General features: G+C 36.0%; 1 protein-coding gene across 2 annotated transcripts in view; it reads right to left on the bottom strand.

The window, feature by feature from the left end:
• Positions 1 to 1,387: 1,387 nt before the first annotated feature.
• Positions 1,388 to 18,896, bottom strand: part of MDFIC (MyoD family inhibitor domain containing) — a 98,522-nt gene continuing 81,013 nt past the window's right edge. For both annotated transcript variants that reach the window (XM_061414059.1, XM_061414060.1), the window contains exon 5: positions 1,388 to 4,113. In XM_061414059.1, the coding sequence (XP_061270043.1) occupies positions 3,866 to 4,113 (248 nt within the window). In that variant the 3' untranslated portion in view covers positions 1,388 to 3,865. The remainder of the gene's footprint in view (positions 4,114 to 18,896) is intronic.

Genomic DNA, 18,896 nt, shown 5'->3' on the forward strand with positions numbered 1-18,896 from the left:
AGTCACCAGTGATGATTTTTGCGAAAACCACCCCTCCACGTTAGGTCTGCATCAGCCCCTTCCATTTTAACCATAACCTCTGAAAGTAATCTGAAATGGACAAGTAAATATTAGTAGCCTCAATAACAGTTTTCTCATGGGAAGTGGCAAACTTCTCCCAAAGGTTGAAACATCCTGAGGGTTTTTTGACTCCCTTGAGGGGCTTAAAGAAAACAGTCACTATAAATTTATTGATTATATGGGACACAGAGATGAAGGGTTAAAAAGAATGCCTTGTAGTACCCAAGCCTCAATTTTAAAATATAAATAGTAAGTGTAAAATAAACTCTATCCCTATATTAACTGTCATTTAAAACACAAATGGTATGCTTTTCTATATTAGTATTAAAATAAGAGAAAAATGGATGATGAAATTTTATCTTGGCTGTCAGATTAGATGTAATAAACCTACAGGCCTACAAATCACAGGTAATTGGAAAGGGCATAAAGGTCTTGAATAGTATGAAAAATAATCTTATCAATAAATAAACTTATTCATTAGATGGTTGGGTAAATCTAGGCATTGAAACTGGAATTCAAGAAGGCAAGCCATAGACTCTGGACTCGAATCTTATTTATGTTAGGCAGTGACTTTGACGTTTATAACATTAGAATCTAGGGCACTGATAAGAGTTTGTATAGATGAAGAATGAAAAGTTATTACATAAGGTTGCCTTGGTTACTCCGTGAACTGTTCAGAGAAACACTGGCTATTTCAGGTGAGGGAAATGGATATAGTCAATACACTATAAGAACACAAAAATAAAATTATTATACTCCTAAGTAAAATGTCTTCTCCTAAATAAAGTGATTCAAGGGGTTAAATACTAATAATAAAACACTTCCTACTACTTAAAAATTGTGCCACTAAAAACCCTAGTTGAAAGTACTTCTGATGACTTACTTTTGGGTGAAATTCATTGAAATTAATACCCAATTCCATAGATCTTTAGTGTTTAATTTCAGCATATAAATATATATATATGTGTGTATGTGTGTGTGTGTATATATATATACACATATAAACTACCACATTTTTTTAATAAGTTGGGAGATAATTCTAAAGCAAATAAGTAAAAGCAACTTATTAAAAAACAAATGTAAAAATTGTGAATTTTGCTCTACTGTGAAGTTTTAACAGAAAACCATGTTTTACCATGTTTTGAAATCATTTGTCAACTATGATTTGCAGTATTAACTGATCTGAATCTTTCATAGTTCATTTATGGGCATGAGTCATGTGATTTACATATGAGACTAAGAAATCTTTCAGAGAAGGATGTAACAAGAAAAGAAAAGCCTAAGCTTTTAAATTATAGTTGAATTCATTTAAATATTGATCCATCAATTAGATTACAGAAATCATTTTTTTTATTTCAAAATAGTATATTCAGGCTAATACAGGTCCAGTTTAAAAATATTTAAGATTACGTTTCCACATTTAAAAAGAGACCAAATCTGTAACTGTAAACTAGAGCACTTATGATGGCCATATAATTCAACAAAATATTTTACATACAGAAATTCTAAAATACATATGGAAAATATTTTCACATTTGCTACTTTTGTTTTTTTCATTTATTTAAAAAAATCATACAAGGTACTTTGTGGTATGACTGCAGAATAGACAACAAAGGAAAAGTACTGTGAATATAAATATGAGATTAAAATTCTATCAATTAATGCTCTCTGTTACAGAGAAACATTATTATAAAAGTGCTAATATCATCATTGTAAATAGCAGGATACACAAATATTAGACAAACAGTTTGGCAGAAAATTTTTGCAGTATAACAGATATACTATTTTAATGATTCCAGGTCATTAGAAGGTTTTATATATCAATATAAAGTTGATACTCTTACATCCTAATATATATACATGTTAACTTTGGATATATGTAAATATTCAGATTCTGGTTACTAAGGAATAGTAGAAAGATGTTCTCATATTTCATTTGTTACATCAAAAATGCTCTTTAGGCCAGGAAGATAGACAGCTGTTGACTAGAATTCTATTTAAGCCTGACAATTTAAGTGTGTGTGTGTGTGTGTGTGTGTGTGTGTGTGTGTATGTGTGTTTAAAGAGCACTAAAAGGGGATTCAAGAGTTTGCTAATTTTTTTTTAAGCCTTTTAAGTAATGATATAAGTGGAAACTAGATTTCATCTCAAAGGAAAAATTGTTGGTGACATACCCATGCTTTAGGTTTTAAAATCTTAAAAGCCTAGATTTGCTAAAAGGCTTCCTAAAAATATGCATTTGTTTTTACTATCAATTTGATATTCAATTGGAATAATAAAAAATAACTATTCATCCAAAGATATACTTCCAAATTTCTACAAAGGTATTACATTAAATCAAACCAAACTGCAAGTTGGGGATATCAAGCTTAGCAGAAGAGCATGTAGTAGGAAAACGCCCTCTCCTTTTCATCTGTACCACACAGTCTCTATGTCTTAGTAACTTACTAAGTCTTAATAAGTAACTTAATAAGTCTTATTTCTTTACACTTAAGGATCTTTATAACCCACCATTTGGGTTTAATGTAAAATTGCAATACTGAAATTTGGTCATAGTAATGGCTGTCAAGATTCCCACTGCACTGGAAGGAATAATTGGTATTTAAGGTTAACTGTGCTTATAAATATTGGGGGGTTTGCTTCTTAACCAAATAACCCTTCCCCTTGCAAAATACTTAAAGCTCTCAAAAGAAAAGTGTTTGAATAAATCAAAATCAAAATGCTGAGATTTTAATATAAAATTTTTCCTAATTTAAGTGCAACTTTTCAAAAGTACTCCACATTGTTTATAAGATATAGCTATTTTAATAAAGCATTGTTTTTAATCAAAACTTTATCATAACCTCTAAATTATGTAAAAAAAAGCTTATTTTTAGTTAACTTAAATTTTATAGTTTTTTTAAAGAAAGATGTATTGCCACAACTAAAGAAAATACATACATGAGGCATTTTTCTTGTAACTGCTCAAGGGCACAGTCAGCTCAGGTTGGTCACCTAAAACTTGGTCCTAAAGCTAATTCATTCAAGCAGCAGATGAATCACTCATCCCAAGAGGCCTCCTTCAAATGCCACATTCTCCTCGAAGCCTTCTGAATATTCCCATAGACATTAGCTCTTCCTTTCTGTGTATCCCTACAGCCTTTTGAGTTTCTCTCTCTCATAATCATGACTTCCATATGCCTGTGGGCTGGCTTATTCTTTACAAGTCTCTTTGCCTAAACTTTCCTCTGCTTCTCTGGATGGCAGCTGAATGCCATCCATCTCGGCGCTGCAGCAGCTCACACACAGCAGGCACTCAGTGTCTGTTGAACAAGCAGAGCATAGACACAAACTCTAGGTGCCCAATGCTTGTGTGGGTGTGTTTCTCAAAGTTTACCCTAAGGAATGCTTACTTTTAACCACTGTAAAAACATACAAAATGAATTGTCTGATTTAAATAACCACCAGAAAAGAATACATTTGGAGCAAGGGGCTCCTAAGACAGGTTAAAAGAAACATAGAGAAATAAGTATAAAAAGGAGGAGACATTTTGTATTTTTTTTTTCTTTTTTTCTGTTTGTGGCCAAAATGTCCCTCAGTCACTGCAACCTATTAACAAGTTTAAAAGTAGTTAAAATTTCACATATTAAACCATGTGGACTTGGTTAGAGGGAGAAAAAAAGGCTTTCAGAGATTACCTAAAATAATGAGTTAACAGTGCAAGTACTGGGTTGTTTGATGAGAATTTTACCACGTGCTTTTCTTTTACCTCAAAAGAAAAAACTTCAAATACTCTCCAGTTTTAAGGCAAACAGAAGATAAATACTTAGGAAGGAAAACAAATCCCGCAGCACTCCATGCAGATCTCCAGGCAGTCTGACGATTCACAGCAGGCGTCCATGATGCCGCAGTCCATGTCACAGGGGCAGTTACAGTCATCCCCCACTTCATCTCCACAGCAGCAGCAGCAGGCTTCCGAGGTGCAGATGCCACACGAGGCTTGTCCCAGGACAATGTTGCAGAGCGTCAGGAATTCACAGAACAGGCAGGCCAGGATACAGTGGACACAGCAGTCTTCATTTTCAGGTGGGAGGAGACCACAGTCAGAGAAAGAAGGAACACAAAATATATAAATCATCAGTAAACGGAATGATACTTGATAAAAGGAAGTAATCCAGAACCTAATGACCTGCGGTCCTAGAAGTCTTCTGTGGGTTGGAAGGATGAAACGAAACAGGTTAAATTTTAGATGAACAATATTTAGAAGCAGATATTGCATTTGGTGGGGAGGGAAAGACTGTATATACATGTGTGTGTGCCTATGGGTTAGAGTATTACTCAGGGTGCACTGGTCCGTGGTTCTAGGTTCTACCCCTCTATGCCTCTCATCCCTCTTCCCTATATCCTACTGCTCTCTGCTAAATGACAGGAAAGTCCTTCAGAAAACAAGTTACTGCAATGTCCCCACCTGCTCTAAAACTGCAAGGAAAAAAAATTTTAAATGATACATTCAGTATGTTATTGAATAATTAATTCAACAGCTAAATTGGAATCCATTAAACTGGGATCAGCATATTTTATTTCCCAATAAAACTGGCTCAATTTTATGGTCCCTGATTTTTTTGGTTTCACAAGAATTAAAAACAGACCCTGGCCCCAACCATTGTTTCCGGGATAGTTCTGCCTATCTCTAACAAAGGATACATACCTTAGCAAATGTGAATAATGACACAGTAACACTGCTTTCCCACTTCCTGTGCATGAAGTACTTTACTGAGACATCTCTAATGATGCCTTTTTGAACAACTAATGTCATGAACTGATAGAAAGAAGTGAGAATTTAACAGATTACAATCTAATAAATTTAGTACACCATATTCTAAGCTTCTTTCCTCAGAATTTTGGGTCAAGTAAAAGGAGCAACTGAAGAAAATGTCTATTTCCAGAAGACTTTAACACATGCAATAAAATAATTTAAGACCAATGTTATAAGACATTTGTCTTATTTCAGAAATATTTATGAATTTTTAGCAGGACTATTTATATAGGTGTGTGTGTGTGTTCCTTTCCTTCTTTAAAAATTTCATATGATACATGCTTTAATGAGGGGATTCTGCTTCCAAGAACAGCAACAGACAGTACAGAACGATCGCCTATCTATATCCCACTGTGACATGACGTGTGTGTTTCTGTATTTGGCTTTAAGATTGAGTGCCTTTGATGGAGTTTCATCAAATTGTGTATTCATTCCATCATAACCACCCCCCCACCTCTGAATATTCCGTTTCTCTGTAGTCTCTAACTTAGTAGCATCTATAAATTTGTAAAAGAGGGAAATGTGGGAAATACATACTTTACATCCCAGATGGCAAAAAGGAGGAGGGTCAGGAAAAACTCAAAAAGGAAACTCCAGAGTTGTTTGTAGACTTAAAGGCTAGGAGTTCCCTGCTAACCTAGTGGTTAGGATTCTTGGCTCTAACTGCCATGGTCCAGGTTCAATCCCTGGTCAGGGAGCTGAGATCATGCAAGCTGCCTGGTTCAGCCAGAAGAAAAAAAAAAAAGGCTAAAAAAATACATTGGTGTTTCCTCCCATCCTTCTCAGGGCCAAGCCCACTCTCATATAAAATGGTCTATGGAGCAACCGGAAAATGATCACAGAGTTCTAAAACTGTGAGTTTCTGTCTTCCTCTAATGTTTTTAGTAGTACAGTAGTCCTCCACATTCCAAGACCCCCAGTGGATGCCTGAAATCATGGATAGTACTGAACTCTATACATACTCTTTTTCCCCCATGCATACATACTTACGATGAAGTCTAATTTATAAACTGGACAAAGAGATGAGCAGTAACTACTAGTAAAATAGAATAGTTATAACAATTTTCTATAATAAAAGTTATGTGAATGTAGTCTCCCTTGAAATATTTTATAGAAATTTAATGCCTTTTCCATCTTAACTATACACTTATTATACACTGTGGCCATACCTTTTACAGTTTGAGGTGAAATAACAAAATTATGAATTTCTTTTCCCTTCTTCACAATTTCACGGATAGAAGATTCATTCTTACTGTAGACTTTAGCAACCTCAGTGTATAATTTGTGTGTGTGTGTGTGTCTTTCCTTATTAAATTGAAAACTTTCACCTATTTACTCAAAGTACTTTACAGTTTCTTTGTGGCATATATGAGTTGCCCGGATCAGTACTCTTGTGCTTTGGAGCTGTCATTGTGTAAAATCAAAGTTACTTGAACACAAGCATGGTGATATTAAGACAGTTGGTCTGAAACCAAGAGGGCTGCTACATACAAACAGGTGGAACACACTGCACAAAGGGATGATTCGTGTTTTGGGTGGGATGGAGGGGGTGGCATGAGATTTCGTCATGCTACTTGGAGCAGCGTGCAATTTAAAACTTATGAATTTTATTTCTAGAGTCTTCTATTGAATACTTTGGTACTGTGAGTAAATGAAACCACAGAAAACAAAACCACACATAAGGGGGGGCTACAGTATCCAATCACAACAAGGGAACAGCAAAATCAACTCCATGGATCCAAGTCCATAGTCTTGGGAAGTCCTGGGTTTCTAGAGAGCCTCTACTTTCCCTGTTTCTACATTCCTTCTATAAACTTTTAGCCTGATATCTTATGTGTCTCAGTTCAGTAGAGTTTATCTAGGATTACATTATCATCATGATTTGTAAAATATCTGAAACATTATAGAGCTGACTTTATTATTATTCCTATTAAGAAATTAGTGTTTAACTGGCAAGCAAGCCAGTTTTATTCAATATGTCTTCAAACAAATACCCGTATTAACTGATTCTAAGGACACGTCCAACCTTAACTTTGTATTCTGCTATGGGATGGCCTGTATTTCAAAACTAAGAGGGGAATCCATAAGAACTTACTTGATACTGAAAACCTTAAGCACAGTTATTGAACATTAGATTATTTATGGACTAATCATGAAATCAAAGTATATGTAGTGAACTTATCTTGAAGGGGAAAGAATGGCCTTAGAATGGCCTTCCCACCAGCCTTAGAAATAGAGGGTTACAATACCTTTGAAGCTCTCTTTGGTCCCTTCCTAAGGACATCTTCCTCTTCCCTTGCTTTTTGTTGTACTTTGTACTACAATGAATGTGTAAATATCCCTACATAACCTATCAGAAAGGAAATGATACCACATAAATTCCTGTAACACTTTTCTCAATATTATGTATTTCAGATTTACCTTTCTTAATTCTTGTAGCTAAAAGTTCACTTGTTTTACATTATATTTATCCATCCTATTTAGGAGTATTCTGGTCATTTCCAGTGCTTTGCTATTCCAAACATTAATGTTTGAAACAGGTTTGTGCAAGTCTCCTAGAGCCAACTTGCTAAATAACTGACAGTAGAATTGCTGGGTTCTAAGATGCACATATATTTAATCAAGTTAGGTAATACTGCATTTGTTTCTAAAGTGACTGCTCCAAAATGTATTCCCACAACCAAGTATGAGAATGCTCACTGCTCCACATCCTCACCAATCTTTGAAAATGTCATATTTTTGAAACTTTGAAACTTTCATATATACCAATTTGTTGCATGTGAATGGCATCTCATGGTGGTCTTCTTTGCATTTACTTGTTTACTAATAAATTTGAACATCTTTTCATGCTTTTGGCCATTCATGTTTCCTCTTCTTTGAAACAGATGTTCATGTATTTCCCTCACTTTTCTATTGAATTGCCTGTTTTTATTATCGACTTGTAGAAGTTCTTCATGTAGTGAAGACATCCATCTATCAGTCCTTTGTCAAATATGATTGTCCTCTCTTAGTACTGACTTTTTGAAGTTAAGAGATAAGATGCACATGAGCTAATGTTTAGACTGAGAGTTTGAAGTGATGAAGAGAAATTCAATCAAATCTTTTCTTTAGCTGGAAATACCAGATGGAGATATCAGATAGACTAAGGTATTTGAGAAGACTCTTGAGAGTCCCATGGACTGCAAGGAGATCCAACCAGTCCATTCTAAAGGAGATCAGTTCTGGGTGTTCTTTTGGAAGGAATGATGCTAAAGCTGAAACTTTAGCTATTTAGCCACTGAAGTGGCCAGTACTTTGGCCACTTCACGCAAAGAGTTGACTCATTGGAAAAGACTCTGATGCTGGGAGGGACTGGGGGCACGAGGAAAAGGGGACAACAGAGGATGAGATGGCTGGATGGCATCACCAACTCGATGGATGTGGGTTTGGGTGAACTCCGGGAGTTGGTGATGGACAAGGAGGCCTGGTGTGCTGCAATGCATGGGGTCCCAAAGAGTCGGACACGACTGAGCGACTGAACTGAACTGAACTGAAGGAAGTAAAATGGAAGACTGACGAGTTTGGCTAATGAGTAGGTGAAAAGAGGAGGTGTTAACAAATTTGGTGGTAGAATGAAATAGAAAAGTTTTAGTGTCTTATTCAGAACAAGGGAGTCCAGCCATTCTGATATACAGAACAGGAGGGGAAACCAATAAGTAGTCAGGAAGGAGTGACTGAATGTGAATGATATGAAATCAGCTGCTCTCAAGATGAAGAGGAACGAGGGTGACAGTCACAGCTAAACCATTCATAGCCGCTCAGAGAACATATTCATTTGAGAATTAAAATCTGTTCCAGATCTTAGACAATAGTGACAGTTGTTATACAAAAATCAGAAGCCCTAAGCCAAGAACAGATTCTCTCCAAACTTCTTCTAGTTAGCTAACAAGATCTACAAAGAATTTAATTCTGTTAAACTTTGTATTTTTAGTAAACAACATGAAAAAATAAATTCTTAGTGCTAAACAGATCAAACACTCCTAGACTGTGTTCAACAACATAGTGTAACTTCTATAACGGATACCAATGGTGGTTTTATGTAGAATAATAAGCCTAGCATTAATGAAGGAAAAGCATTTATTAATTAATGTGTTATCTTAGAAGAGACATTTTTACCACTCTTGTACTTTATTTATGAAACTTGGTAATAAATTCTATTTTAAGCTCTTTAAAAACATTAATTCATTTGATTCAAATAACATCTCTAAGAAGCAGTAATGGTATTATTCCCATTTTACCACAGATAGATTTTATAGAAAATTTAGGCCGCTGCTGCTAAGTCACTTCAGTTGAGTCCGACTCTGTGAGACCCCATAGATGGCAGCCCACCAGGCTCCGCCATCCCTGGGATTCTCCAGGCAAGAACACTGGAGTGGGTTGCCATTTCCTTCTCCAATGCATGAAAGTGAAAAGTGAAAGTGAAGTCGCTCAGTTGTGTCCGACTCTTCATGACCCCATGGACTGCAGCCTACCAGGCTCCTCCATCCATGGGATTTTCAAGGCAAGAGTACTGGAGTGGGGTGCCATTGCCTTCTCCAAGAAAACTGAGGAGATCTGCTCAAAGTCACAGAGGCAGGAAGTAGCAGAGCCAGGATTGGAGCCCACATGATCCCCCTCTATCATCCATGGTCTAATCCAGCAGCCTATGCTGCTGGGATGGGAATGACTACTTTTAACACTTCGTACATCTTCCTGGAGGAGGTCAGTTATAAATAACTAATTTCTGCTGATTTGTTTTGCTGATCTTGTTTTCAGCCTCAATTCATGTTTTCTTTCTAAAGATGAATTTTAGTTTTAATGAAGATCTGATAGTAAATGTTATCCTCAAGAAAGAGCAAAGTTGATGAGTTGGAGAACTCATAAATTTCCAGTCACATTGGTGAAATAGACAAAAAAGGGTAGGCAGCCAAGACAGAGATGGTGTCTCAATCAAAAGTAATCTAAATTTAAAACTTAAAAGTTAATGTATGAACAGGAGCAATGTACAGAGTAAATAGGAACTCTACTGGTATACGGTTATGACAGATTTTTAAAAAGCTTTTTTTGCAAATATTAAAACTTACAAAAATAGTTACCGTATCCTGCCTAATTTACTGGAAAAGCACTTTGGGCTGCTCTGAAAAATCAAATCTGAAGAAGCCACAATTCAAAATTCATTTCAGAGATTAAAGTGGTATTAAGCAAGGTGCATTCATGGAGAAATCTACCAAAACCACATCCATTTTCTACTTTATAAGTAGAAAACTACTCAGATATGACAACAAAAAAGGAACAAGCCAAAAAATGAATTCCTAAATCCTATCAAATCAGTGTAATATCCTGATTTGTATTCCTTGCCAAAAGGATTTTTCTTTCCAGTTGTGTTCTGGAAACAGTAGTTTGATTGCAACTGGAGGTAACGAAAAGGTTAAAATAATCTAAGAAGAAATAGCAGTTATAGTTTACCACCCCTCTCATCCCCAGGGGGATGGAAAATCATAAAAGGCATTAAGTTGTTGGTTTTATTTGAAGCAAAGAGAGGATTATAAGAATTAACAAACTAAGAAGACTTAAATGGAGAAACAAACTAAAAAAGATGAGTCCTCTGCATCCATGTAGTTCACCGTCAGAAATAATTGTTTTTCCCCCTGTTCTTGTGGTTTTTCGTTTTTATGGTTTTATTCGGTCATATTTGTAGTTTTTTGCCAAAAGCGTTTAACCTTTGAGAAGCCAACTAGGTTCTGGGAAGGATGCCTTTTCCAAACTGGGCCCAAAAGAATTGCACAATTCAGTGTATTACTGAGAGGAGAATTCAGCACAAGACTGACAGCTACTGTAAATTTAGGAAAACAAAGAAAAAAATCAGCAGCCAAGGAGCTAAAAAGAAAGCATAAAAGGAAATATTTGGCACAGTGTTTGATTAAAAAAAAAAAAAAAAACTATTACGGAATACTTGCAGACACAAACCCAAACAAAATCTTTGAGTCCTTTGGAAGGTCATCAATGTTAAATCCATGCAGCTGGCATATCTGGCAAGGGTCTGTTATAGCTTCCCAATGCCATGAAGGTAACAACTGAACCTTACTTAAACAGCATTTTAGATGACTGGTAGAAGTATCTGTGACTGATTTAGGCTCTTTGTTCTCTTTAAAATGAGATTGAGATTTATTTTTGTAAGGATACATGAGTTTAATAATAAAATTATCCCAAATTGATTTGCCCAAATCATTGGTGGCCCCAAATACTAGGCAAATATGAGAAAAGCAATTTGTTATAGTGAAAGGAACCCAAAGAGCCATCAGAAAACTCTGCACAGTAAACTCAGCTGTATTCTAAATAAGTCTATTTTTTTAGTTTCCTTCTTTTAAGATGTGGTATGACAGGTGCTTTGAATTTCTTGGAACAAAGACACCAAACAGCAGAGTACAGGGAAGGGCAAAGAACAGTGAATTCTGAGAATAACCCACAACCCATTTTTGAGCAAAGGCAGGTTTGTATGTGTCTTATCTTGAGTAATCTCTAATAACATTTCCTATGACTGAAAATGCTTGAAAATACTTTCTTAATCAGGTCTCCATCATGTAAACTATATACAAAGAAATGGGTTCATTATTTTTTTTCCAACAGGCCAACAATATGCCAAGGAGCAAATACAGATTGAAACATGAGCAGTCAGTTATGTGTAATTACTAATTCAGGAAACTGTGTTGTGATCAAACCTGACTCTAGCTTTACAGAGTCAGAGAACCCATAGGTGACTCCATGTCTTTAGCTGCTGAGGCTCACATCCACCCTGGGAGGACAAAGAGCGACTCACCATGCAGGGTAAGAGGCATTCCTCTACCCAGATACTGCTTTGCTGCAACTGTTTCTCAATAAAATCCAAAAGCAGGATGAAAGTGGGTTTTGGTCATCCTGAATCGCAGCCAGGATGGCTAAGTTAGTATCTGGCCTCTGTGAAAGTCAGCTGTGAGGGATGAGATGCAGACATCTCCAGGGAGTTCCGCTCTTCAAGTGATTGTGGGGGCAGGAAATATTTACTAAGACGGCACGGTAGCTCAGCTCCAAGGAGCTGTGTGTCTTCAAGCCAGAGGACGCACGGCATTCTGGCCTACGGCCCTAGAATGACCTGCTGCTTGCATAAATTGGCCTGAAGTACGCCTCCCACACAGAGCCCTCTGGCACACTGCTGTCCCAGCGAGGCCATGCATCTTAGCCAAAACACAGTCAAGATTTTCCTAGTAGGGAAGAAAGTGAGATAGGTCAGGAGGTAAAAGAAAGAGAGCAAGTTACGTTTTCCACTGCAGCACCAAGACCACACTTAGAGAAACAACAATAACCTTTACTATTATCTTTCCTCAATGAACTCAAAAGACCTGGAGGAAAAACAGCACCATTCTCCCCCACCCCACAGACAGACTCCTTGATCATTTTCCTAACACGTGTCCAAGTCCTGGAGTCCCTTCTCCTCCTATGGGAAGTGCATTCATATTTTAAATTACAGTAAGTGGAGAGCAGTTTTTTTTTTTATTCTCTTCTTTGTTGATCCTGCTGCTTGATTTGCTGCTGATTGATTAAAACATTCCAAATTCTCGGGAGAAATTTGATCCACTGATTGTTGGTCATGACTTAACTGTAACCCTGATTCACGTAGTCCTTTCTAGAGTCACCTTTTATAAAGTCTAAGAAGGAAACAAAAAGTGCAACAAAAAAAGTTTCCTGGGAGCTTTAGACAGAAATCTGCCAGGGAGCAAAATGCTGAATTAGTAGAAGTGTTTAATTTAAAACATATTAAAAGAAAAGTATGTGGGCAGTGAGGCAGCAAAAGAAAAGTGAAAAAATATCAATGGTGCAAGTATTATTTATTTTAGTTTATTGAATCTCTACATATTTAAAATCATATATTTGATAGCTGGTAATGTTACTATTCTCAAAGGGTTAAGATAAGGATTAAAAGAGACAACATATACAAAGTACTCAGTAAAGAATTTATCATGTAAGTACTTAATAAATATTATTACTGTGATAACAATGATGACGATGGTACAATATTTATTCTAGAGAGGCTACAACTCTCCATCTTTCAATGTATTGTTCACTCTGATTACCACACCAAAATAGAGCCATTCTATTTTAACCTAAGGAGGTTTATTAAAGGCTCTGTTCTTAGTTCAAATACTTAAAAAAGAGACTCAAGAAGGCAATTCTAAGAGAATTTGCAGAAGAGTGAAGCAGAAATCTGCCTGGAAAGATTTAGTCAATCTTGTGTGTTTGGCTACAGCAGGAGATTTAAAAATAATAATCTTTTCCCATATTTAAACTATTATCCATTTATTTTCTCAGGAAGCTAGAAAGCAAAGACAGTAAAACCATACTTGAACCTACTCAGTGCTGACTTTATTAGTTGGCCAGCTGAAATATCTCTAATCCAAAAAGTTTAATTAATAGGAAGGTTGACTTTAACTTTTGGATAACAAAATCTACTTTAGATCTTAAAAGCATTTTCCTAGAAAGAATCACTACATAAACAGTCTGCTAAAGTTGGTCACAATATTATCTATGTTTAGGACAAAAAATAAGTATAAGAAAATATGTATTTGTATAAAAATGATGTAAGAAATCTCTCCCAAAAGCTTAATATTTTCTCATTTTTATTTTTGCCACTGTGTTTATTTTACAATTTACCTTTCAGCCTCACATTTTCTGATTTGTGCTTGTTTAAATATTGTGCCAAGGTATATAATGAAAAAGAATCAGCATTTTTTTTAAGCCATGTGGGTATCCTACTTGGGTTATCTTATAAAAGGTGATAATGGTGATAATACTATAAACAGTAAACAGTAAAATAACACTTTTGCCATATGGGATTCTATTTATTCATTTTTATTGATGTATAATTTACATATAGTATATTAGTTCCAGGTATACAGTGTAATGATTCCATATTTGTATATGCTGCAAAATGATCACCATAGTGTGTCTCAGTAAAATCCATCATCGTATATAATTACACATATTTTTTCTTTCATGGAAACTTTCAAATATGTAATACAGTATTATTGATTATAGTCAATCCACACAACTTCTTTATTTTATAGTGCGAAATTTATAGCTTTCGACACCCTGTAACCATTTTGTCCACCGCCCCCCTCCCTACCTCCAGGCTCTGGCCACCAGCAACCTGGTCTTTTCAAATATAGCTGTTGTTAAGATGCCACATATAAGACCATAATGATATTTCGTCTTTGTCTGATTTATTTCATTTAGCATAATGCTCTGAAGGCCCATCCATGTTGTTGCAAATGGCAAGATTTCCTTCTTTTTAATGGCTAAATAATATTCCATGGTATAATATACACCGTATTTTCTTTAACAATTGATCAATCAGTGGACACTTAAGGCTATTTCCATATCTTGGCTATTGTAGATAATGCTGCAATGAACACTGGGGTATGTTTTCGAATTCGTGTTTTTATTTTCTTTAGATGAATATCTGGAAGTGGAATTGCTGGATCGCATGGTCACTCTATGTTGAGAAAACTCCATACTATTTTCTGTAGTGACTACTAATTTACATTCTCTTCTATAGTGCACAAGCTTCCCTTTTCTCCACAATCTTACCAACTCTTATTTCTTGTCTTTTAGAAAACAGCCATTCTAATGGGTGTGAAGTGATATCTCATTGTAGTTTTTAAATCATATTGTTTCTTTGCTATTGAGCTATAGGAATTATTTATATATTTTGGATATTAATCCAAATTTGCATATACTTTCTCCCATTTAGTAGACTGCCTTTTCATTTTGTCGCTGGTTTCGTCTTGAATAAACTTTTTAGTCTGAAGTACCCTTACTTGTTTATTTTTGCTTTAAATGCAACACCTTTGATTTTTGGATCAAATCTAAAAAGTCATCACCAAGACCTGTGTCAAGGATCTGACTACCTATGCTTTATTCTAGGAGTTTTATAGTTTCAGGCATTAAATTCAAGTCTTCAGTCTTATAATAATTTTTGTCTATAGTATAAGATAGTGGTTATGTCTTTTGATATAACCAGTGTCGTTCTTTTGAATGTGGCTATCCAGTTTTCACAGCATCATTTATTAGTGTCTGTCCTTCCCCTGTTGTATATTCTTACCTCCTCTGTCATATTAACGGACCATATATCTGTGGGCTTATTTCTGAGCTCGCTCTTCTGTTTCATCAGTTAATGTGCCTGTTTTTATGCCAATACCATACTGCTTTTTATTATAATTTTGTATCATAGTCAAAATCAGACCACATGATTTCTTGGTTTTGTTCCTTTCTTAAGATTGCTTTGACTATTCTGGATCTTTTGTAGTTCCATACAAATTTCAAAATTGCTTGTTCTATTTCTGTGGAAAATGCCATTGGTATTTTGACAGGGATTGCACCAAATCTGTATATTGCTTTGGATAGTATGGACATTTTAATATTATTAATTTTTCTAATCCATAAGCACAAGTATCTTCCCATTTATTTTTCTTCAATTCCTTTCATCAATGTCTTATAGTGTTCAGTATAGAGGTCTTTCATTTCTTTGGTTAAATTTATTCCTGGGTATTCATTTTGATGTAGTTATAAATGGGATTATTTTAAGTTTGATAGATTATTATTAGTGTACAGAAATGGGACAAACTTTTTAATATTAATACTGGATACAACAACTTCATTGACTTCAATGATTAGATCTAATAGTTTTTGGAAGTGTCTATACATGGTTTTCCATATATCCATAAGATCATGTCATCTGCAAACAGAGGCATTTATACTTCTTTTTAAATTGAATGTCTACTTTTTCTTGCCTAATTTCTCTGTCTAGGGCTTCCAGTACTATGCTGAATAAAAGTGGTGAGAATAGGCATCCTTGTTTTGTTCCCAGTCCCAGAAGAAACCCTTTCAGCTTTTACTGTTGAATATGTTAGTGGTGGGCATATCATATATGGCCTGTATTATATTTAGGTATGCTCCCTCTATGCCTACTTTTTTGAGAATTTTCATCACAAAGGATGTTGAATTTTGTCCAATGTTTTTTCTACATCTATTGAGATGATCATGATTTTTATCCTCCATTTTGTTAATGTGGTGTATCACACTGATTGATTTGTGGATGCTGAATCACATACTTGTATCCCTGGAATAAACCCCAGTTGATCGTGGTGTAAGATCCTTTTGATGTATTGAATTCAGTTAGCTATTGTTTGGTTGAGGATATTTGCATCTTCATCAAGGATAGTGTCCTGTAATTTTTTTTTTTTTTTGGTGTCTTTGTTTATTTTTGGTATCAGAGTAATGCTGGTCTCATAAAAATGTGCAAGTATTCCCTCCTCTTCTATTTTCTGGAAGAGTTTGAGAAGGACTGGTATTCATTCTTCCTTAAAATTTTGGAAGAATTCACCAATAAAGCCATCTGGTTCTAACTTTTGTTTATTGGAAGGATTTTTTTTTTTTTTTTAATTTTCATTACTGATTCTATCTCCTTCCCCAAAATAGGTCTTTTTGGATTTTCTTCTTCTTCTTGACTCAATAAGCTGCATATTTCTAGAAATTTATCTAAGTTGTCTATTTTTTGGAATATAATTGTTCATAGGATCCTATGTTCCTTTATATGGTATCATTTATGTTTACTTTTCTGATTCTGAGTCATCTCTCTTGGTGAGTCTATCTATTTCACTTATTTCCACTCTGATTTTTGTAGTTTTCTTCCTTCTACTAACTTTAGACTTTGTTCTTATTTTTCTAGTTCCTTGCAGTATAAATTAAGTTTTCTTCCTTCTACTAACTTTAGACTTTTTTCTTATTTTTCTAGTTCCTTGCAGTATAAATTAAGCTGTTTGAGATTTTTCTTGTTTCTTGAGGTAGGCATTTATTAGTATATACTTTCCACATAGAACTGCTTTTGCTTTGTCCCATAAATTTTGATATGTTGTATTTCCATTCATTTGTCTCAAGGTAGTTTATTTCTCTTTTGATTTCTTCTTTGACTCACTGGTTATTCAATAGCATGTTGTCTAATCATTGCACATTTATGAATATTCCAGTTTTTATATATATATATATAGATAGTTGATTTACAATGCATTAATTTGTGTACAGCAAAGAGATTCAGTTATACAACTATACATATATATGTTATATATATAATTTTTCATATTCTTTTCCATTATGGTTTGTCACAGGATTTTGGATATAGTTTCCTGTGCTATACAATAGGACCTCATTGTTCATCTTATATGTAAGATTGCCTCTGCTAACCTCAAACTCCCATTCCTTTTCTTTCCTACCTCACCTCACCCCCTGAAAACCACAAGTCTGTTCTCTATGTCTGTGAGTCTGTTTTTGTTTCATAGATGTGTTTATTTGTACAGAATTCTGAATTCTACATGTAAGTGATATAGTATTTGTCTCTCTGGCTTCATTTAGTATGATGATCTCTAGGGCCATCCATGTTGCTGCAAATGGCATTACTTCATTCTTTTTTATGGCTGAGTAGTATTCCATTGAATATATGTACCATATCTTCTGCTGATGGACATTTAGGTTGTTTCCATGTCTTGGCTACTGTAAATAATGCTGCCATGAACACAGGAATGCAAGTAATCTTTTCAAATTAGTCTTGTCTGGGTATATGCCCAGGAGTGGGATTGTTGGATCATATGGCAACTCAACTTTTAGTTTCTTTGAGGACCTCCATATTGTTTTCCATAGTGGCTGCACCAATTTACATTCCCACCAACAGTATAGGCGGGTGGGTTCCTTTTTCTCTCCACACTCTCCAGCATTTGTAGACTTTTTAAGGAGGGTCATTCTGACTGGCGTGAGGTAGTACGCTGTAGGAGTCCCAGTGGCTATCAGAGGCAGGTGATATACAGATAACTCTGGGGAGCATGCATAAGAATCAAGGTATTCAGTCATGTCCAACTCTTTGTAACCCCACAGACTATACTCCACCAGGCTCCTCTGTCCATGGAATTCTCCAGGCGAGAATATTGGAGTGGGTAGTCATTCCCTTCTCCAGGGGATCTTCCCATATCAGGGTTTGAACCTGGTTTTCCAACATTGCAGGCGGATTCTTTACCATCTGAGCCACCAGGAAAAGCCCCAGAGAAGGGTACAAGTTCCCTTAATGGGAGATACCAGTGAACTGGATGGAGGGGAACACAGAGATGGTGCCCGCCAGCCTCTGTCCCCAGAGAGAACTTCAATAGGCCCTAGATGTGTGTGTATTACATGCTTGTCCCTCAGGTTGACATTTAAAGTTAAGCAAATAGGTCTCGTTCACATATTGTCTGGCACCTCTCAATTGGTTGTCTTTGCACCGGTGACAGGTGAGTCAAAGCAAGCAAGCCCTTTTAAGAGCTATTTTTCAGTCACTGTAACCGTGTGGATCTCATGCAAGGAGAGTATCATTGGTTTTTCAAACCTTATATGTTTTGGGAACTTATCTCTCTGCAGGTCTTAAAAGTCTCTGATATGAGGTTTAAACCCCCTACCCTCAGGGAGAAGCTCCAGGTTTTGAGTTTCCTCTGACTGTGGGTCACTATACCAAGATTTTGTCTCAGCTCCACTTAATTGCTTTGATGTAGGTTTTTTTTCTCATTTGCCTAATGTTTAGGAGTTGTTCAGCTTCCAAACCTCAAGTCTCCAAGGTCCTTTTTACAGAGGAACTTTAATCTTCTTGAGTTATATATTTGGTATGTGTTTGGGAGGAGGTGAGTTTAGGATAGTCTATGTCACCATCTGGAATCAGTACTCCCCATTTGGAATTTTGTAGGCTAATATCAGTGGCTATTCGAGAGTCCCCAGGGTTGGCCATGTGATGTGAGGTTTTTGTGGCAGCATGGGAGTAAACAAACACACTAAGAGGAAGCTGCCAATATCCGCAGGACTGGGACCAGACACAACACCACTTCAGCCACCCGAGCGTTCCTTAGCAGGAGTCCGAGGGGCTGGGGGGCCCCAGCAGTTCCTGCAGCCCCCATGGAGGCAGGGCAGCATCCCAGCA

The sequence above is a fragment of the Bos javanicus genome, chromosome 4 (genome assembly GCF_032452875.1).
Source record: "Bos javanicus breed banteng chromosome 4, ARS-OSU_banteng_1.0, whole genome shotgun sequence".
Lineage (NCBI taxonomy): Eukaryota > Metazoa > Chordata > Mammalia > Artiodactyla > Bovidae > Bos > Bos javanicus.